This window comes from Petaurus breviceps, unplaced genomic scaffold (assembly GCF_028583685.1).
Source record: "Petaurus breviceps papuanus isolate PSGF00001 unplaced genomic scaffold, PetGlider_PUasm1.0 490, whole genome shotgun sequence".
Taxonomy (NCBI): Eukaryota; Metazoa; Chordata; class Mammalia; order Diprotodontia; family Petauridae; genus Petaurus; species Petaurus breviceps.
Genome location: NW_027186352.1, coordinates 11,125,468 through 11,148,514, shown reverse-complemented (window position 1 = coordinate 11,148,514; position 23,047 = coordinate 11,125,468). Strand labels below are relative to the sequence as shown.

Sequence of the window (23,047 nt, the reverse complement as noted above, 5' to 3'; positions counted from 1 at the left end):
AGAAAACTGAGGCACACAAGGGTAAGTGACTTGCCCAGGGTCACACAGCTACTAAGTGTCTGAAACCAGATTTGAATCCAGGAAGGTGAGGCTTCCTTACTTGAGGTAGTTTCAATAGCAGTACATTAATCCTGCTTTCTCGTAACCCCTTCAGCCAACACTTGTCATTCTCTTTTTTAGTCATTTTTTTCTCTCTCTTTTTTAAAAATTAGTTTGTTTCCTTTTAGTTTACAGGATTCAATTCCACAATTCCTTGAGTTTCACATTTTGTCCCCCTCCATGGCGGCATATAGTCAAGTATAGGATCTGTAAATACTTTCATATTATACATTAGTCAGGTTTTAAAGACAGATTGTATCAGCTGGAATGAAAAATGGTAGAGGACATAAAACTAAATAAGAGAAGGAAAAAAGATCAGGTTTTTTTTTTGGTTATTTTTGCTAATCTGATGGATGCAAGGTAAAATCTGAGAGTTGCTTTAATTTGCAGTTTTCTAATTATTAGTGATTTGGAGCATCTTTTAATATAATTTTTGGTAACTTGAATTTCCTTGAACACTGGATATCCTTTAACCATTTATCTATGGGGGGAAGGCTCTGACTCTGCTCTCACTTTCATGGAATCTGTCAGTCTAGTAGGGATATATAATATACAATTAACTAGTATGAACGAATGAGATGGATTTATAGGAATTAATCTATCCAGTGATACATGTATGTTTATGTATATCTATCTATATCTCTACATAGTGTTGCAAACCTTAAAGTGCTATATAAATGCTAGCTGTTATGAAGACTATTAATACAAAGTGGTATACAAGAGGTATAAGCAGAATGCTTTTGTGACACTGGGAAGACATGGAGAGATACACAAGTATCTTTTAAGAAGTAGTGTTTGAATTGGGTTTTAGGTAGAGGTGGGAAGTGGTGTGTGTGTGTGTGTGTGTGTGTGTGTGTGTGTGTGTGTGTTGGGGACATGTCCAGAACAAAGTGAGCAAAGGCATAGATATGAGATAATAAAAGATGCATGTTTAGGTGCTGAGTAGTTCTGTTTATATGGGGCATAGAGGGTTGGGTAGTTTGAAATTAGGCTGGAGAGATAGTTTTGAATGTCAGGCAGATTTTTGTTTGAACTTTTTTTTTTTTAAGCAATCAGGGTTGAGTAACTTGCTCAAGGTTACTGGAGCCAGTGCTCTTACTCGCTGAACCACCTGGCCACCCCTAAGCAATTGGGGTTCAGTAACTTGCTCAAGGTTACACAGCCAGGTGTTTCTGGGTGGGTGCTAAGTGTCTTGAGCCCGGATTCGATCCCCAGGTCATCCCGACACTAGAGCCAGTGCCCCTTCTTGCTGAGCCACCTGGCCGCCCCTAAGCAATTGGGGTTCAGTAACTTGCCCAAGGTTACATGGCCAGGTGTTTCTGGGTGGGTGCTAAGTGTCTGAGCCCGGATTCGATCCCCAGGTCATCCCGACACTGGAGCCGATGCTCTTCCTCGCTGTGCTACCTGGCCGCCCCTTGAACTTTTTTTCATAGGCATTAGGGAGCTATCGAATAGTTTTGAGCAAGACTAGCACTAGAATCAGATGTGTATATATAAGGAAGAAGAAAATGTGGAGATTGGGTGAGTAGCTGTACCATTGATACAGGCAATAAAGTCAGAAGGAGAAACAGGTTTTGAAGGAATGCTATCTTGGTGTGAGAAGATGGAGTTTTGAGGCATCAGTAGGATGTTCAGGAAAAGCTGTTTTGTCTTGCAGTTGGAAATTTTGGTTTGGAACTCAGGAGAGAGATGTAGACTAGAAGATAATAAATTTGGGAGTCATCTGCCTAGAGGTGGTAGTTAAAATCATAAGTGAGAAAAAATGTGATTGCCAAGGGAGAAATTGTAGAGAGAGATGACCAGCGGAAAAACCTGGCAGAACATTTACCTGAAAGATTTGGGAAGAGGAACCAAGAAAGGAGAGAGAGCAGTTGGGTAGAAAGCGAAGCAGGCTGTTGTTATGTTAGTGGCTGCTTGGTGTAATAGATGGACTTGGAATGGTGGACTGGAAGTTGTGTAAGAAGACTGAAAAGGGAGAGGAGGGGAGGGGGAGAGAACTCAGTTATGAAGGGCTTTAAATGCCAAGCAAAGGATTGATTGTGTTTGATCCTGGAGGTGGTAGGAAGCCACTGGAATTTATTGAGGGTGTGTGTGTGTGGGGGTGGGGTGGGCTGGTCACACCTGCATTTTAGGCAAATCAGTTTGGCCACTGAATGGAGTTTGGGGACAGACTTGCGGCAAGACAGACCCCCTAGCCAGGCTATGGCGGTAGTCCGAGTGTGAGGTGAGGGGTTCTGTACTAGAGTGGTGCAGTGTTGGAGGAGAGATGGGAGCATATTGGAGAGATGTTACAAACTTGGCAACAGAGAAGATGACACTTGTGTTGTGAGCCTCAACTGCAATAAGGGAAGGTGAGGCAGGGTTGATGTTTAGGGGAAAAGATAATGATTTGAACGTGTTGAGGTTAAGGTGTTAACTGGACATTCCTTTCAAGATATCTGAAAGGGAGTTGGAGATGGGAGATGGGAGGACAGTAGAAAAGTTAGGACAGGTTAGGTGGATTTAAGGATCACTGGCATAGAGATGATAATTCAGGCCAAGGTAGCTGATAACCAAGTGGAGCAGGAGAGAGGGAGAGGTGAAGAAGGCCCAGGACAGAGCCCTGGTTATACCTTTATGAGACTAGCAAGGGAGACCTAGAGGTCGGAGGAGAGCTAAGAGAGAATGGTATCCGGAAAAGCTAGAGAGAAGAGTCTCAAAGATAGGCAGATTTGAGAATCAGCAGCATAGAGATAATTGAATCCACAGGAGTGGAAGCAGTCACCAAGTGACATTATAGAGGGAGAAAGGAAGAGGAGAGGAAGTGGAGCCATCAGTGTTAGAGGAGACTTGGACAAAGTTCCTGCAAAGGAGGCTTAGGAAGGGGCCCATAGGTAGGAGATCAGTGTCCTGAAAACCTAGAGAGAAGAGAAGATCAAGAAAGCTGGGCAACTGACAGTGTCAGATGCTGCAAAGAGGCCAGAAGGATGAAGAATGAAAAAAAGGCCATTGACTTTGGTAATTAAGAGATCTTTGGTAACTGGAGTGAGCAGTTTTGGTGGAATGATTAAGTCTGAAGTCAGATTGTAGGAGGTTAAGAGGGAAAGTGGGGGCGCCGGTTGTAGACAGTCTTCTCAAGGACACAAGGCACAAGGGCAGGAGAGAGAACAATGGTTAGTGGGGAAGGTATGTGGTGGGTTTTGAGGATGGGGGAATCATGGCACATTTATAGGTAAATAGGGAAGGAGCCAGTAGGCAGTGAGAGATTGAAAATAAGTGATAGAATGGGAATGACATATAGGAGTCACTCTGGAAGAGATAGGAGGGAATGGAATTGCTTGTACAGGTTGAGGAGGTCTGCCTTGGCAAGGAGAAAGGCCACCTCATCATGTAAGCCATGGGTGATGGAGGAGTGAGGATCCGGAGAGGGTTGTCAGCAGTGGCAAATGCTGTAGAGAGGTCAAGAAAAATGAGGACTGAGAAGAAGAGGTCATTGGAACTGGACAGTTAAAAAGACCACTGCCATCTGGAGAGAACTTGCCTGGAGACAGACAAGGAACCAAGAGATTTGGAAAGATTGAAGATTATAGGGAATGATAGTGGGGGAAATCTGCTGTAGAGGGGACCAGATCAAGGGTGTACCAGGGAATGATGAGTTGGTATTACCAATATAAGGGCTAGCTCTTCATCAGACACTGATGTGAAGGGGGAGAGGAAGGGCATGTGAGCTAAGTGCGGAAGACAGGCCTTTCTCTGAAATGGATTGAATGGACTTTGCCTGATGTTACTAGCCTAAAGTTTTAGCAGTCTTGGATTTCGCCTAAACTTAGGATACAACTTTAGGTAAAAACATAGTAGCTACACGTAATTAATAATACAATTCATAGTTTGCTGATAGTAGGGGTGGCTAGGTGGGGCAGTGAATAGAGGACTGGCCCTGGAGTCAGGAGGTCCTGAGTTCAAATGTGGCCTCAGACACTTGCTAGCCATGTGACCTTGGGCAAGTCACTTAACCCTAATTGCCCTGCCCTCCCCCCTCCAAAAAAAAAAAAAAAGCAAAGAGTTTGCTGATAGGGTAGCTGAAGTTGCCTTTTGGGTTCCAGAGGAAGGAAGGGAGTATGTATGTATGCGTGTGTGTGCTGGGGTGTATGAGGGAGTGCCTGTGTTTCATTTTATTTGTCTTATTTGTATCGCTTCATTAGGTCTTAAGCATTTATTAGGCCCCTGCTGTGCTCTGTACCAGGCCCACTGGGAATGGTAAAGCCAAAACAATGCCTGTGGCCAACAACATATACAGAATCAATAGATAAGAGAGTAGATCAGAGGTTATTTTACAGATGAGGAAACTGAGATAGAGTTTCAGTGACTCACCTGGAGTCACACAACTATGGAGTTTGTGAGCCAGGATTTGAACTCAGGTTTTCCTGACTCCAGGTCCAGCACTCTCTGCACTTCGCCACTCCCTCCCTAATCAGAGCTTTGGAGGTGAAGGCACTGTGGCCTGGGAGGCCTGGCTCAGGCCTGCTGGAGGTGTCATCTGAGTCTCTTCATGGTTGTTCTGTTTATGGCATAGCATTCTTGTACATGAATATGAGAAGTTTAACCATTCCAGTTGTTAGACGTGTAGGTTATATCCTGTTTTACACTTTTACAGACAACCCAGTTATGAATATTATTGCTCTGTCAGATAATTTTAAAAACACTTAAAATACTATCTTGAGGGTATAGTCTCTGTTTGTGATCACTCTGTCAAAAAGTGTAGTTAGTTTTGTGACTCATGCTGTATATTTCCAGATTAGTTTCCTAAAAGTTTGTACTAATTTATAGTCTCTCCTTGAACATAATTACCTGTGTTTCTCAAGCCCTATTATCATCAAAATTTAGTTAGATAAGTTGGGTTTGTTTGTTTTTTAGGTTTTATGGGTGTAAGGCAGTACATTTAAAAACTGTTTTTCTGTTACTTAGAGAATTAGACTATCATTTCACATAGTTAACAATTTAAATTTCTTAAAAATCACCTTTTTTTCTTTGCATTTCACCTGTATTTCTATGGAAATATGGATTAATTTAAATCTTAATCTGTAAATCCTGCTGAGTTGGTTTATATTCCCTCTTCCTTTAAGAATCTAAAAAAACATTCTAAAATTGTAGCAATAGCTCTGAGTTGTTGGTTCATTTTTAAGATGCTGGTAAAATCATAATATGTTTAACAGTTTCAATTATTTTTCATAAGTCTGTTTACTTGGACAGTTTTGTTGTAAGGCTTTTCCTATACATTTCACTTAATCTAGTTAAGCTTCCTGCAGATGCTGTATAATTTTTAAAAAGATGAATTTTGGGTATTTTTGTGGATGTTTTAAAAAAACTTTCCCTTTGGGAAACTGTTTATATTTACATGTAAATAATAATTCAACTATGGTACAAAAATTGCTAGGGAAAAACAAACAGTTTGATTTCAGAAAGGCTGTATACCCAGCTCCTACTTTCTAACTCTTCTTTTTTAATATTTTTCTGCCTTTAAGCCCCATATTGATATGGGACATAGCTCTGTGTCAATGTAGAAATAGGTTGGATTCCAGAAGTTTAGTTGTTTGGAACTTGGAACACATTTTACCATAGAAACAATACCGTGATTGGTAGTTAGGTTTCCAGACTGGTCCACAAAAGCCTTTTTGAACCCATCCTTTAGCTGGGCTGTAACACTAAACTGAGTTTTAGGTCCTGGGAGCAGGGAACCATGTGATGGTAGAAGAAGGAGGAAGAAGACAGTTTTCTTTTCCTTGGTGCAGGGTCATCTGTAAGCAGAGTTTTGAACGAGATTAACTTTGCCTCTGGTGTCTTCTGCCTCCCATTCTGTACACCTTTCCTACCCTCAGAGGACTCTGTCTTTTGGCCCATAGGTACCCCAATGTTCTCCCTCCCACTCCCCTGATTCCATAGGTCAAAGCTATCTGTCTTCCTCCTCCTCCTTAGTGTCAGGTCCTACTTTTCACAGCTAGTTTTCTTTTTTTTTTTTCACTCCTAAACACAAAGGTTCCTGAAAGCTTAAATTTTTCACGTGAAATTCTTCCCTGATTGTTGGCAGGTATGTTATGGTCTTAATGGGAGTACATGCATCCATTCATGCCTAGAAGGAGTGCCTCTAGAATGAAATATAGACCCCTTCAATTGGCATTAAAGAGCCCTTCAAGATCTGGCACCAGCCTGCCTTTTCAGACTTAATTTCATTCACTTTCCATTCTGGCTGCACCAGTTATCTCGCTGTTCCCTGGAACTTGGCATTTGTACTGGCTTCTGCCTTGGCAAGGCTGTCCGCCATACTTGAATGCACTGTCCTTATCTCTTCTTAGAATCCTTAGCTTCAGAGGTCAACCAAGGCACTCCTCTTTTCGTTTTGAATTTCAGTGCTTTCCCCCTTTTTAAATTATCTTACATTTACTTGTCTGTGGACTGTTTCATCACCATCAGGATTCCTTGGTTCCTTGAGGTCAGGGGCTTTTTGTTTCTGTTTGTGTCTCTAGTGCTTAGCACATGGGCACTTAATAAAGGTTTGTTAAATTGGTTGGAAATACAGGACATTTGTGTGTTGGGGGCAGTGTTTTATAGCCTATTTACTTTGTGTGAGAGTAATATTTAATTGGTATAGCAGAAAGAACTTTGGATTTGGAATCAGAAGAGGTTGGTTTGAATCTCAACATTGTCATTTACTGCCTTGTGTAATGGAGCAAAATTAACCTCCCTTTCCTTCTCTGTAAAAATGAGGGAATTGGACAAGATGATCTTGACTATTCCTACTCTAGAACCTTGTGATCATATGAATGTAAGTGGGTAAGTAGAAACCACCAAATTCTGGAAGAGTTTGCGTTAAGCTGTACTTCCACAAATATAGCAAATATATTGCGTAGTTATTACTTAGAACTAATTAGTATGTAGTTAACAGTCACAGAATATTTGGATCTGAGAGACAAGAAAACTAGTTATTTACCACCCTGCTTGCCCAGATAGAACTTCTTGCCACCTCTACTCCCAGTTCCCCTGTGGTTAAAGTGGCCTATTGGAGCCAATGCCACCTCCCTTGTACCCCTGCTATGCCTAGTTTTAATTGGGTGGGACTGGACTGATCCAGTTTGTTCTCCCTCCATTTTTGGTGTTACACTTGTACCCCTTATTCCTATGACTCAGACTTGCCCCCTGCTTCAGTGAAAATTTCTTTCCTTTGCCCTTCCACTGTTCGTTTACTCTTGTCCCATTCTGCCCTTTGGAGTCCTTTCTGTTTGGTTAACTCATTCTTTCATAGATCTCTTCACCTCATACTCCTGATGATTTTGGTGCTAGTGAAAACCAGACATCTTCCAGAAAATGTGTATTCTCAGATAACCTCCCTAGGACTGGGTATATCTTCCCCAAAACAACGATCTGGGGAGAAGAATAGGCATAGTTGTTGTTCGTCACTGCTATTCAGGATAGCCCCTTTGCCACCTTCTCTCCAAAGTCAGTCCTCATTTAAGGCTCACTTTCTTTCTGTGTTTACTCCATCCAGATCCTGGTTATAATCGTCTGTCAGCCTCTAGGTCATTCTTCCTTTTCCCGAACACAAGCTTCTCCTCACTCTCAGGTCCTGCTCTCATACTTGGATACTTCATGATATATGTTTATGACCCTTCTCTCACCTGCCCTGGCCTCCCATTTCATCAGCTGCCTCAGTTCCTATGGCTTACATCCTCCTTCTGTCTCAGGCACCCACAGGTGTGGTCACACCTTAGATCTCCCCATCGCCTATAATTGTGCTACTTTCATGATTTTGATCCCTGAAATTCTTCTCACAGATCATGATCTTTGTCCCCCTCTGCCTCACTTCTCCTAGATTTATTCTTAGTGCTCACTAAGACTTGCAGACCTGTCAGCCTTTCTTGTTCCACTTGGTCACCCGTGTTCTGTTCTTATTTTATTTCCTTCACAGTCTTTATGTTATGGTTAATCATTCAGCTATCCCATTCCCTATAATCCCTTGTTCCTTTGCCTGTCCCACCATCAGTCTTGGTCATTCCTTCTGCCATGATGCTGCGTGCTGTTAGAGTCACACAGATGCATAAGCACATTTACATCAGCTGAGCCCTCCCTGCTGCTTGGTTGTCCTTTGATTCTTCTCTAGTTCACCATCACTCGCCATAGTGACTATTCCAAACTGCCTCTGCCTCCTTCCCTCTCAGTAGTGAACTGGCCTTATTCTTTCTTTTCTGAGAAAATAAGAGTCCTGTGAACTCCTTTTCTCCCCCACTCTACCTCAGATCCCTGCAACGTCATTTCTTATTGTCTCTTCCTTTGCAAAGAACGACCCTTTTGCCTTGCTAAGGCTGACTCCTTTACCTGTGGCCTTGATGCCATCTCCTCTGGGGCCGTCTGTGTATCTGCAGGTGCCTCCTTCTGCCACACCCTTCTCTCTCACATAGTTCATCTCTCTCTTGCAACTGGTTTCCTCCCTGTTACCTAAAGATATGTCCGGGTCTCCCTCAGCTTTAAAAATAAAAACAAAAGACCTTCCAGCACCCTCCCCCCTCAACCTTCGGCATCCCCTCATGACTTTCCTCATCCTGTCTCTTCCCTTTTTCACAGCAAAGCTCTTTGAATGAGGGTGCTCCCTTTGATCCTGTTTCCTTACATGACGCTTGCTCCTCAGCCCCTTGTGATCTGTTTTTGGGGAACTGCTCTCTGAGGTTTCTGATGAGCTCAGAGTTAAATTCCGTGGGCTTTCCTCAGACGTCATTCCACTTGGATTTACAGCAGCTTTTGACATGCTTCTTTACCATGTCCTTCCTTTGCCCTTCCACTGGCTTGCCATGGCACTTTTCTTTCTTGTACCTTCTACCTGTCTCAGCAGCTGCTGCTCAGGCGTCTTCTGGATCTCATTCATCCCCCTACCACTAAGCATGGACTTGCCAGTGCTTTATTCTGGGTGCTTTCCTTGAGTTTTTCTTGGTAAACTCAGAAGCTCTGATTGGATTAAATGTTATTTCTTCTCAGATGACTTCTAAATTAATCAATTCAGCCATTACATCTTTTCTGAATTTCAGCCCAGCTGTCTTCTGAATATTGCATCCTGATTTTGTCTCTTCTCAAACTTAACATGCACCAAATGAAACTTTTTTTTTTTAACTCAGTGTCTAAACTCATCTCCTGGTCTCTCAGGTTTGGAGCCTTGGCATCATCTTTGACTTTTCTCTCTCCTTCACCCCTTCACACCCACCCTTTCCCTTCAATCCAGTTAGTTGGCAGATCTTGGTAATTCTACTTGCACAACATCTTTACTTTATATGGATCTCCTCCTTGGTCTGTTTGTCTCCAAGCTCTTTCCCCTGCAATCTACTCTGGCTTTCAAAAGACTTTAAAACATGTGTCTGATCATGCCACCCTCTTGTCTCTTGTCTTCAGTGGCTCCTTTATTGCCTCTAAGATAAAAGAGACTTTGCCTGCCATTTAAAGCCCTCCATGATCTGACTTGAACATGCTCAGTGTTCCAATTAAACCGGCCTGTTGTTCAGACCTTGACTTGCCCTCTGCTGTCCTTGGTGTCTGGGATGTGTCTCTTAAGATCCTTTTCAATCCCTAACTTCTTCCAAGGCCTGCCTTGGGCTCTGGCCTCCCCTCTGTGCCTCCAGGCTTCTCTGATAATTCTAACAACTGGCGGTATCACTTCTCTGAAATGTCTTGTATTTACTTGTCTATTAACTGTGTCTCTGTAGTAGAATGTTGACTCCTTGGGGCTGGGATCATGTTTTGTTTTTGCCTTTGTACCCCCAGAACCCAGCCCAGAGTCTCATCCATGGGAGGTGGTGATTAATAGGTATTAGAGCCTCATTATCTTTAGCTTCTTATTTCTAATATTTCTGCACAGACGGTAAGACTGCATACGACTGTAGAGATTAGTTTAAATTCTTCTTACTATGGGAAAGCAATCTAAAACATGTCCTTTGCTGATCATTGGTACGAAATTCCTCTAGAAAGGATTACAGTTGTCATTGAGTTTTATTTGTCTATAATTTAAATGAAGCTGAAAACCATTTTTGTGTTTTGGGATAACATGGGAAGAGCAGGAAAAATGGAGTTTGAATATTCACTTGAAGATTTTTTAAATTGTTGCCATTCCTTTGGCTTTCCATATTTCTATTGTATAATTCACTTGTGCTTATTCACATTATTTTTTAAAAATCCTTTTTTTACTTAAAATGATTAGCAGCAATAATTTGCATTTTCCTAGAATATATTATGTTTCTATAGCTCATCTCCTTTACAGTAGATCATACTACTATCACTAGATCATAGAAGCATAGGGCATGAACAGCAGGCTCTCAGAACATAGTTGTTATCCAATGTTGCAGTTTCCCCAAGTGTTTGATAGTGCTTTGCGAGTAGTAGACACCTAAGGAGAAAATAATTGAACAACTGCATAAAGTAGGTGATGGTGTGTACATTTGGCAGCCGAAGGCTTAGGTTGAGTGACTTGCTCTCTTAACCCAAGGTTGGAGGAGATTGTGAGGGGAGGTGGAGAAGCTGGACTGTTTGTGCAGCACCTGCCACAGTAGGAAGTCCTGGGAGTTCTACAGAAGGTCAGGGTTGGTGAATGAGAAGAGAAAAAGTCACAAAGGCTCTTGAGGGCCTGGCAGGAGAGGTTTTTGAGCAAGGAAATGAGAAATATTGTTTCTGAAGGCTAATGTGGCAGTTGTGCACGGCCTGGGTCGAGGAGAGAGGCCCAGAGCTCAGGACCCTGAAGAGGAGGCCCTTGTTCAGGCAGTCGATGTGGGGCTGAACTGGGACATGAGCAGAGGGGGTATGGAACAAAATCCTGATGGGAGAGATGTGGAGAAGGAAGAATTCCCAAAGCCTTTTGAAACCAGAGATGGAGGGAATATTTGCAGTGACTGTCATCAGGATACCAACTCCTGCTTTGTCTTAACTTTAATGTTTACAAGATGCTTTCCCCTTTCACGTGCCTCACAGGGTTCTTGTTAGGCAAGTACTTTGTAAACCTTAAAGTGATAAAGAAATGTGAATTACTGTAATTATTAGGAGGTGCATTTATTATTATCCTCTCTATTTTATAGATGAAACCAGTTGCAGAAACAGTCTCTGCCCTCAAGGAGCTTACATTCTTCTAGGGGGATACAACATGTAAACAGATAAGTAAATACAAGATAATTTGAAAAGAGAGATAATTAACTAATCCGTGGGGGTCTCAGGCAAGTTATTCTCCAGGGGATGACCTCTGACCTAGGCCTTAGAGAATTTAGGGAATTCTGTGAGGTGGAGGTGAAGGAGGGCAGCATCCAGACATGGGGGAGAGTGTCATGTTCTGGGAGTAGCAGGTAAGTGAGTCTGACCAGAGTGTAGAGTTTATGAGGGAGAAGCAGTGAATTGTAGTTCATTGAAGAAGGTGGCCTGGGATTTGTTGAGGGAGAGCTTAAGTGCGGTCTGAGAAGTTATGTCTTATGTAAGGGCCACTGGAGGTTTTTTAGAAAAGGAAGGAGTGGTGTGATTACATCTGTAGTTTAGGAAGAGTGTGGCAGCTGTGTGGGAAAGGCATTGTAGCGGGGAAGGCCTGAAGGCTCGTGTGTTGACCTTGTAACAGAGTGGATATTTGAAAAGATAGGGAGGGAAAATTCCTAAGACTTGACAAATCATTGTGTGTGTGTGTGTGTGTGTGTGTGTCTGTCTGTCTGTCTCCAAGATTACAAAATGGAGCCACCACAGCACAGTGCCATTGCTGAATGGTAATGGCGGGTGCTGAGGAAAAAAAAGCATTATAAACATTTATAACTTGGAAAATTCACCTTTCGGAAAACAAACAAAATCATCGATCCAATTAGTGTTTAATTATCATTGTTGTAGGAATGGAATTTGAGCAACCCCTTTAGGATGGCCGTGCCCAGTGTGATATGAGCTCTTGCAGGGCAGGGGGCCTGGTTTACTGCCAGCACTTAGCCCTGGGCCTGGCATGTTTTTGGAGCAGGGCCTGTGATTTTGTTGGATCGACGGAGCAAGCATTTACATGGTGTCTGCTGTGTGCCAGACCCTGTGCTAATAAGCACTTCACAGATATCTCATTTGATCTTCACAACATCTCTGGACTCTAGATGCTGTTATTTCCATTTTACAGAAGAGGAAACTGAGGCAAACAGAGGCAAGGTAACCCGCCCAGGGTCATAGTTGTGAGCCTAGTACCTGAGGTTGGATTTGAACTTGGGGTTGCCTGACTCCCTGTCTAGTACTCTGTGTACCCTGGTGCCCTCAGCTGCCTTCTTGGTCTAGGAAGAAACTGCCTCTACCAGTCCCTATCAGCCACTGGGTGCCCTGAGAAACCATGGGACGATTTGCCCAGCATCTCGTGCTGTGTGTTAGAGGCTCCTTGGGCTCTAATGCTAGTTTCCAAGGAGTTTGTATGGCGAGCTGAATGTGTCTCATCTTCTGAAGAGCGAGGCTAGATTCTAACTGTGTTTAGATCTGGAACCTATACTTGGTACCCTGGCACACTCAATAAGGGTTTGAATCAGATTCAGTTCAGAGAGATTAAGTGAGGACCTCTCAGAAGATTACTAGAGATTTTTTTCCTTAAGAGTAATAATACTCGACATTTCTAAGAGTTAAAGCAGTCTCGACAGAAATCCTGAAATGTAGGTAGAACAAAGCTTAGCACATCTTACATCTGAAGAAATGGTGATGATACAGAGGCAGGGACTTGCCCGTGATCTCTGGGGTAGTTTCTGAACTCCAGGCCCCTCCAAGTCCATCTGCCTGACCACTCTTCCTCTTCAGCCTGAGCATGTGAGGACGGATGTAGGGGGAGATGTACGTCTACAAGAGCGGGTTGGACTTGGGTGATGGAGGGCTTAGAATGCCAAGCCGAGACACAAAGAGTAGAGAGTCTGTGCCAGAGGCAAACCAGGTTCAGTGGGATGGCACCAAGGTGTCTGTAGAGCATGTGTGTGCTGGGTACAGCAGGTAAAAAGCCCAAAATAAGTATTGCCTGCTGCCAAGTAGAGTGCATTAGTTTGGGGAGCGCCTGTGTGTGGATGATACCACATATGTGCACACTCTTGAACATATGCAAAACACATACGTGTTCTGGGTTTTAGAGTCTGTCTCGTACATTTTGGGCTGTAAAGGATGTTGGTTCTGGCACTACCTTCTCAGTAGTTGAAATCCGCTAGCGATGGTTTCTTCCATTCTGCTTCTAGCCCATTTTTACAGATGACAAAGCTGAGGCCTGGAGGTCTTTAAATGACTTGTCAAGATCACATAGGTGGTCAGGTGAAGGAGGCAGGATTTGAACCCAGGTTCTCTGATTCCAAAGCCAGCATTAGTTTTTTTTTCTTTTTCATTCTGAACTTAAACATAACATTTAATAATATAAAGAGGAAAATGATGATTGTATATGAAGCCATGAATCTTTTTTATGTATAGCTTGTATTTTAAAAGTGTGTGTTAGATTTAACATGATAGCATCAACCCTGCCCTGCTTGTCCATGTCTCTGCTAACCTTCTACCCTCCCTTGTTAAAAAAAAAAAGTTCAGTCAGGCAAGGCAGATTTGTATACGAGCTGTGTCTGAAACAGTATTTTTAGCTCTGCTCCGAGTCCGTCACTTCTCCACCGAGAAATGGGAGGCGCGCTTCATCGTTTTGGGAGTAATGATCTTCCACTGATCAGATTCTTAATTCTCCTGAGGTGGTTGTTGTCAGGTTACTTGCTTGTGTGCTGGTTTCCATTCACTTCGCTCTGCACCAGTTCACACAAGTCTTCCCAGGTTTCTTTGATTCCATACTTTTCATCATTTCTTATAGTTTACTTTTACATTTATATACCATAATTTGTTCATCCGCCTTTATTTCTAGTTCTTTGCTACTACAAAAAACAAACTGATGGTGACTTTTTGAATATGGTTCCAAATTGATTTCCAGAAATGTTGGATGAGTTCACAGTTACACTAATTGACCTCCCACTGGCCCTTCAACCATAAAGGTATTCTTTTAATTGCACTGTAAGCAGTTTATTACATCCCTACTGTGTTATACAGACACAAAAATGTACTAGTTTTTGCCCTGCTGGGGCTTATTTTCTTTTGGGTGAAATACCACGGACACAAGTCAATAGAGAACCTATACGACATAATTTAGGAGGTGGTTCTAGAAACTAGAAAGGACAGGAGAGAAATCAGGAAATGGCATCTGGGCTGTTAAGGAGTCTTCTGGCTTCTCAGGTGGAGAGGAGGGAGTGATAAGCTTGTGGAAAGGTGCTGGGAATAGCTCCAAGGCCGGTTTGTTTTGAGCATAGAATCTGGAACCATGTTGTGAAGGGTTTTAAATGACAGAGCAGTGTGGAATGGCTATGGCCCCGAGGTATATCACGTTAGCACAGTTGGAGAGGAGACAACCTTGAGTCAGGAAGGCCGGAGGAGGCTCTTGGAGAAGTAGGGATGGGGTTGGGGAGGCAGTGATGAGGGCCTTGTTTAGATGATGGCCATCACCCAGGGAAGGGGAAGCCAGCCCACAAAACAGTAGTTTATTGGTTGTGGGACTGAGGGAGAACAAGGTGTTGAAGATACTGCTGAGGTTGCAGACATGGAGAGTTAGAAGGATGCTGGTGATTTCAGCAGAAGTGTAGAATTGAGGCCAGTGGCTAAATTTGTGGGCAAAGGTGATGAGTTCTGTTTTATGTTGAATTTGAGGTTCCCTTGGGATATTGACTTCCAAAAGGTCAATAGTCAGTTGATGATGCAGGACTAGATCTCAGGGGAGGGACGAGGCCTGGGCTTAGAGATCTTCATTTATAAAAGAGAGAAGTTGACTCTAGAGGCCCAAAGGAAATGACCCTGCTGTCAGCAAGAGTTTATTTTTTGTTGTTGTTCAGACATTTCAATCATGTCCCACTCTTCGTGACCCCCATTTGGGTCTTTTGATGCTGGAGTAGTTTGCCATTTCCTTTTCTAGCTTGTTTTACAGATGAGGAAACTGGGGCAAACAAGATTAAATGACTTGCCCAGGGTCACACAGCCTGTATGTGTTGTATGAGGCTGGATTTGAACTCAGGTTCTCATGACTCCAGGCCTAGGTGGCACTGTGCCACTTAGCTACCCAAGAGTTTATTAAATGCCTGCTGCACAGCCAGGGGCTGTGCCTACAATGAAACATTCCTTGCTTTCAGGGAGTTTATATTGGATTGAAGGAGAGAATATGTACTGGTATAATCACAAACAGTTTGGGGAGAAATGTCACCAGCTCTTTTGGAAGGAGGGGCAGTGGGACATCCAGAGAGGCCTCATAGAAAGTGGTGGTAGAGCTGAATCCTGAAGGAAAGAAGAAATTCTGTGAGGTGAAGGTCAGAAGGGATGATTTGGAGGCATGTTGGCAGCTAGTGCAAGGGAACTGGAGTGCTGTGTGCAAGGCCAAGTGTGAGCACTGATGTGTGAGACAGGAGAGTTGGGGTGCCCTCCCCTCTCCACTCCCAGCCACTGACTCATCTGGAATGCTGCAATGCCCTTCTACCCATCCCCCTCTGCCTCCTCTCTAACATGTTTGTACTACTCAAGCGTCCGTGGCTCCCTAGGCCTCTAGGATCAAACATGAGGGGAGGGTGCTGTGGAGAGATGTGAAGCAGGAAATGATATGGATTGCAGTAGAAAGAACCTTGAGGCAGGGAGACCAATTAGAGGGCTATTGCCTTCAGTCAGTAAACATTTATTAAGTACCTACTGTGCCGTAAGCACTGTGCTAAGCCCTGTGATACAGAAAGGCAAAAGAATAGCCCCGTCTCTTAGGGATCTTGGGCTATTGGGAGAGACGCCATGCCAGCTACCATTGTGTACAAACAAGATACATCAGAGAGATGATCAGTGGAGAATGGAGGGAAGGCTTACTGAGGGGAAGGGAATCTGGGAAGGGATGGAATGATGGCACAGAATAAGCACTTTATTGTTTGTGTTTTTTTTTTTTGGAGGGCAGTTGGGGTTAAGTGACTTGCCCAAAGTCACACAGCTAGTAAGTGTGTCAGGTGTCTGAGGTCACATTTGAACTCAGGTCCTCCTGAGTCTAGGGCCGACACTCTATTCACTGCGTCATCTAGCTGCCCCAAGAATAAGCATTTTATATAGTGCCCCACTATGTACCAGGTGGTGTGCTAAGTACTTAACATATTATCTCAGTTGATCCTCACAACAACCCCTGTCAAGGTAAATGGTGTTATAATCCTCATTTTACAGATGAAGAAACTGAGGCAAACAGGTTAACTGACTTGCCCAGTGTCATACAGCTCACAAGTTCTGAGACCAGATTTGAACTTGCATCTCCTTAACTCTAGTCCCAGTGCTCTATCCACTGAGCCACCTTGCTCATAGAGGGTGAGATTTTAGATAAGACTTTGAAGGTGGTGAAGGGAAGGTGTTCTGGACACAGGGGTCTACCAGGGAGTTGGGAGATGGATCATTTTATGGAAGAAACAGTAAGGAGACCAGTATCCCTGATCACAGGTTACATGATGGTGAGTAGATTATAAAAGACCGGACATTTTGTAGGTTGGGGAAGAGGTTATGAAGGGCCTTGAAAACCACACAATTTTCTGATTCTGGAGATGATAGAGAACCGCTGGGATTTACTGACTGGGTGTATGGGGAAGCTGCTGATACTTTAGGGAGGGTGGTTAGAGGGGGAAGAGCCTTAGGGAGAACAGCCAGCAGTTTGTTGAAATAGTCCAGGTATGAGGTGGGGAGGGCTTGTACTCAGGGGGGGCGGCAGTGTCAGAGAAGAGAAGGCAACGTGTAGAGATGTTACAAAGGTAGGAAGGGCAAGATTAGGCAGCAGATTGGCCATGGGAGAGGCTTGGTGAGAAAGAAAGGCAGAGTGGAGGGTGGCACCAGAAAGTGTAAGTCTGGTTGACCAGGAGAATGCTGTTAGTAGTAAAAGGGAAGTTGAAGATGCCAATAGGACATCCAGTTTGGGGGTGCAGAGAGCTTGAGAAGGATGAAAACTGAGAGGGAGACCATGATGTTTGTAATGGGAGGGATGCGGGAGAACAGTCTCAGCTGAGTGGTTGGTCTGTATCAGGGGAGGGGAACCTGTAGCCTTCTAGGTCCTTGCGTGCGGCCTTTTGTCTGAGTCCAGATTTTACAGAACAAATGCTTTGATTAAGGGGATTTGTTCTGGGAAGTTTGGATTTAGTCAAAGGGCTGCACTTGAGGACCTAGCCCACCCCTGGTCGAGCTTCTAGAAGGTAGATTGCAAAGGGTGAGCACGAGGAGAGGAATCGGAGGCACCAAGTATACATTTTCCAGGAATTTGGCTGAGGATGGGTGGAGAGATACTGAGACACGAAGGATATTGAGAGATACTGAGTGAGAGTTTCTGAAGCTTGGGGGAGACCTGGCTTTGCTGGTAGAGAGAGAGAAGATTAGATAGAGGGGGTTGTATAGGACAAGTTCCAGTGAATTAAGTCTGGTGTCCAGGCTTGCGGTTATGTTGAGATTTTATTTCATTTGAAGAACATTTGGTGAATCAGCCATTTTCCACATCTAAACTGTGTTTCTTGTACAAGATAATCTGGCCTGTTATTTTTAGTTCTAGATTCACTCAGGTGAATTTCTACATTAACTTGAAATGAAAATGATTAAGAATGATTAACATCCAGTTTTACCCTAATTCCATACCAGTGTTGATGAGATTTATTTCTGTCTCTTTCTTTACTTGCATTAAGTGATCTGGGGAAAAGTGTCTTGAGCACTTTACTGTGGGTTACTGTAGGTGCTCATACTCTTAAGGTAATTCTTTCCAAATGAATTATATTACTCATGTTGGAGGATAAAAATTTTCCCCCTAAATTTTAATTTATTTCTTTTTCTGACAGAGTAGGCATAGTATGTTATGTGCTGGTATCACTTTTTGCTTAAAACTTTCAAAAACTGGGGCAGCTAGGTGGCATAGTGAATAGAGCACTGGCCCTGGAGTCAGGTGGACCTGAGTTCAAATGTGGCCTCAGACACTTAACACAAAACTAGCCATGACCTTGGGCAAGTCACTTAACACCGATTGCTCTGCCCTCCCCCCTCCAAAATAAAGCAAAAAAAAAAAAAAAGAGATAACTCCTTGAACTAACTTGCTGAGTGATCCTTGGTGAGTTGCTTCCCTTCACAAGGTTTCCTGAAGTATAAGATGATGCCTTGGGACTGTCTGGTTTATTTCTTTTGGAGCTTTAATATCTTATCGTTCTGGCACCTGGCTTGGTCAGTTCCATAGATAGGTAGATTATGCGCTTTTAGTGGGAGTTCTCTGGTAGTACAATTGGAATTCATTCCCATGCAGTACAATTTTGGGCTGCCTTTCTCTACTCACTTGTTGTGTGTTTCTATTTTTTTCTTCTCCATTAATGCACATAATCAGTTGACCTGTCATTACTCTTATTAATATTTACTATAATCCTAAATCCTACCTATAAATAGATATGATACTGAATTTAGAGACATTGGTGTGTCTAAATTTTGCTAGACTGTTTAGTCATGTTAACTTTAGATTACAAATATTGCAGGTCATTATTAAGCAAGAAGATATGAATAGGTTTAATCTTAAAGTGGTGGTGAAAGGGAAACTTCTGTAAATTTGGTTCCATTTAGAAGTTTGAAGTAAAACTCAGCTTTGGTTCCCTTGGCAGAAGCATCTCTTCAGAATCCAGAACCATGGAGGGTATCTGTGGTGTCTCTGAGAAAATCAGGCTCAGAACTCACTTGAAGCTGTAATCTCATCTCTGTTATAAGAAAAGTAACATTAAAGAAGTCAAACGAGTGGTCACATTGAAAGTGCTAGTTTGGACATTAAAACTTTAAGAGTGGCTATCTTTTAAATACATTTTGACTGGTTCTGAAGCAATCTTTTTAAAATTTTTTTTCTCAATTATATGTAAAACAATTTCTAACATTTGCTTTTTAAACTTTTGAGTTCCAAATTTTCCCTTCCCCTCCCCACTCCTTTCCTTTGGAGGTAAGCAGTTTCATAGAGATTCTGCATGTGTAGCCAGAAAAGCAATTTTTAAGATAGTGAATATTTGGGAAATGGGGGCGTAGGAAAGGGCACGTTTGCTCCCATAGTAAGTTCTGATTGATGCTCAGAAAAATAAAGAATTCACATTTCTCTGCTTGTCTCTTGACTCTAGCCACCTTCCCGGCCACCAGCTGGTGACGAGAGAGGTGACTCAGGCAGGGATTTAAGGAGCTAGAGGTTGTGAGCAGTATCACAGCTTTACAACTGTCATCTTTTCCAACCCCCTTCTTCTCCTGGGTAAGTAGCAAGAAGGGTGGTTGTACTGGGTGGCTGGTGCATCACTGCACGCTGTCATTGCATTTGATAGCTCAAAAATATCATTATATACATTGTAGCTGTTCAGTGTTTGCAGACAGCTTTGTGAGGTAGGGAAATGCAAGTGCTATCCTCACCCCATTTCATGGATGAGGAGACAGCTGAGACTCATGACAAATGATCTGAGTCATGTGAAAGGTAGCAGGGTATTGGAATCAAGGGCCTTCACCTTATAATTTCAGTGCTTTTTCTGTTGCAAAATTAGTTGTTATTCTCCTTTAAAATGAAAGTTTTTCATTGTTGTGGTCCTTTTTTTAAGAGGATAATTACTCAGTTGTTCAAAGATGAGTGATTTTAAAGGCGTTGGGAATCACGCGCTGCTGTGTGTTGTAACTGCTTTGCAGTTTAGTGGAGTCGCTGTAGTCTAAATGTTAATTTCATCTCTTTTGGCCAACTTGGTGATGGGACTTTTCTGATTGATCCGAACTAGTTCTTGGACATAGGCCCCTGCTGTGAAGCCTTTCCATCTTGGAAGGAGGACCTGCTAGGGTTTGTGTTTCCCTTTGAGAACCCTGGATCTTCTCTAAGTCCTTATGGAGCACCAGAGTAGGATTTTAGTAGACGGAATGTATTTCTAGTGTACTTAGAATTCCTTAGACTTAGAGCTGTTTGTAGTGGTTAGGAAAGTTTGTAGTCTTAGGAAAGTGGCATCAGTTTGATGATCTCAGTGAAAGTAACCTCCCTATGTGCTCAGTAAGCGGTTTTCTGTCCATGTAAAAGGTTAGCTCTCAGATACTGAATTTCTTCCTGAGCTTAGTTAGGAAGACAGTAGAGGATTAGGGAACCCTGTCTCAGATTTTGCAGTTGTACTTGATGAATGGCAGCGAATCATATCCTGACCCCAACTGATGAGGCCCATCAGATTGGAAAAATAGTGAATTATCTGTAATTTCACATTATATCCCCTTAGCTGTGTTAGACAAATAAATGACTGGTAGATTGAATTGAACTGAAGAAATAATAGAATTGACTATTTTACTTTTTGAAATCTTGGTGTTTAATATAGAACACACTGAATAGTGTTTTAATTATTTGGAAAAAAAAGGTAGGGACTTTATATAGCTATTTCATCTATCTTTCCCTATCTTCTTGCCTAACTGGACTTGCATTTGAGACTCTTGATTGTCTATTCTGAAAAGTATGTGTCTGTGTGTGTGTGTCTGTGTTCTTGTATATCATATATGGTGTATGTCTGTGTGTGTATGTATATGTTTGTATATAAATACATATTCTCTCTTTTTGGAATCTTCTTTTAATGCCTCTTCTCTTTATGTTAGAAATTGTAGTTTTTAGGAGTGTAATGTTTCTAAAAGAGCTTTGGCGTCTGTAAATTTTTATTGTTTCATTATGAACTTTACGAGCAAGTATTTTAGGAATGGTACTTTTGAAAGCACTAGAGGAAGAGCAGAATGTATTCTTAGAAATAAGGAGGAATCAGCCCAGCAGGAGGTTGGTGTATTAACTTGCTTCTGATCTGGGAAGCTTTTGAAACTGTTGTCCTTTTAAATTACTTCCAAGAGATGTTACCTGTATGTGAAGAAAAGTGAAAAAAAGGAACGTCATTTGATAATTTGAGGTCAGATTTTTATTTGTTCCTAGGCATTGTTTGGATTTTTATCATCTTTCTTTTCCCCTCTGTAATTTCCATAACATTGTCTTTGGAAATACAAAATTGTGTCTTGGTTGAAAACTGTTCCTCGTTAGTATATTCCTTTTTAAAACTATTCCCTCCTGTGTAGTTTCTAGTGAAAATTCCTCTTCTGTGAATACTTCCTTTCTTCCTTTCTCTGTATGCCTAATAGTTTTTGAAATACAACTTTTATTACATTCGGGGCCAAGACTTTTCCCTAAAAGTTCCCTAAAGTTTCATAGCCAAAATGGGGGTGGTTCATTTTTTATACAAGTCTTAAGAAACTTGTTAATCTTTCTAGATATCTGTAACTTGTCAGCTTCTTTTCAAAGGTGAAAGAGCTTTGCAGTCATTATACCTCAGTAACCATATCCTAATTATTTGTAGCTTCCTGCCCGACACAATTCACTCGGAGAAGTGCACAATGTCAGAACGTGGCATTAAGTGGGCTTGTGAGTATTGTACGTACGAAAATTGGCCATCTGCGATCAAGTGCACCATGTGTCGCGCCCAAAGGCCCAGTGGGACGATCATCACGGAAGATCCGTTTAAAAGCGGCTCAAGCGATGTCGGTAGAGACTGGGAGCCGTCCGTCACCGAAGGAGGAGGCAGCCCTTTGATATGTCCAGACTCCAGCGCGAGGCCCAGAGTCCGGTCGTCGCACAGCGTGGAGAACGCGAACAAGTGGTCGTGCCACATGTGCACGTACTTGAACTGGCCCAGGGCCATCCGGTGCACCCAGTGCTTGTCCCCGCGGAGGACCGGGAGCCCCGCAGAGTCGCCGCAGTCGTCGGGGGCCGGCTCCCGGCCTTGGGAGGAATACAACGACAGAAATAAGCCGCGCGCGCGGGCGCAGCACTGGACCTGCTGCGCCTGCACCTACGAGAACTGGGCCAAGGCCAGGAAGTGCGTGGTCTGCGACCACCCCCGGCCGAACAACCTCGAAGCCATCGAGCTGGCCGAGACGGAAGAGGCCTCTTCGCTGATCAACGAGCAAGACCGAGCCCGGTGGCGGGGGGGCTGCAGCGGGGCGAACAGCCTGCGGAGGCCCCCTGCCGCTCCTCCGCGGGACTCCGACGTCAACATGGACCTCCAGAGGATTGGGCTGGCCGCGGCTGTGGGCAGCCAGGAGGAGCGGGAAGTGGACTTCAAGACGCTGAAGCAGATTAAGAACAGAATGAAGAAGACTGACTGGCTGTTCCTCAACGCCTGCGTGGGTGAGTGCCTGTTTCTGCATTCTTGGCGCGGGCAGAGAGGGGTAGGGAGAAGGGGGAAAAGGGCTGGGCAAGGAGGGGAGGAGAGGGGCAGAGAGAGGGAGGCAGAATGCACGTGCCGCCGCACAGCCGCTCACTGCCTGAATGGACCTGGATTGCTGAGCCTTTCTCTTTTCACAGCCCCTCCTCCTCGATGTTACTTTTTCATAACTTATTTCTAATTGGATGCATGTCTTTTCCTATGGAAGTACATTTTGAAAAAGGAAACTTAAATAACAGACTGTTATCAAATATATACCTGTGTTGTTTACTCTAAGCAGATGTGACTGGAACACCCCAGCCGCAAGTTTGGGCGTGTTTGTAAACAGTCTGAGCATCTTGGGATGATGGGAACTTGAGTCAGATGTTAAAAATAACACAGACCTTGGAGATGCTGATGTTTAATGGAATCAGGCTTGAGGAAACCACTTTTATGACTGTTTGATTCTGTAAAATTAAATTCTGATTTGTGCTTTCCTAAGGCATAGATTGGTCCCAACTACTGACTCAGAGCTGTTAAAGAAAAAAAAAAATACGAGAGCAGGATTTTCTTCTTTATTGTCCTTGTGAATTAATTCTTTGTGATGAAATCTCACAACTACTAATACTTGGGTGTTAGGAGTTTTCTTGGAGTAGACATTTGCACTTTATAATGTAAATTGTTTGGGCAGGGGTGACTACTTTGGAATCCTGTTATTT

At 43.1% G+C, this 23,047-nt stretch overlaps 1 protein-coding gene across 2 annotated transcripts in view; it reads left to right on the top strand.

Moving 5' to 3' along the window:
• The window catches only part of ZRANB1 (zinc finger RANBP2-type containing 1), an 83,501-nt gene that overhangs the window by 22,719 nt on the left and 37,735 nt on the right, over window positions 1-23,047 (top strand). For both annotated transcript variants that reach the window (XM_069101747.1, XM_069101745.1), the window contains exon 2: window positions 21,483-22,312. In XM_069101747.1, coding sequence (XP_068957848.1) covers window positions 21,520-22,312 — 793 coding nt within the window. In that variant the 5' untranslated portion in view covers window positions 21,483-21,519. The remainder of the gene's footprint in view (window positions 1-21,482; window positions 22,313-23,047) is intronic.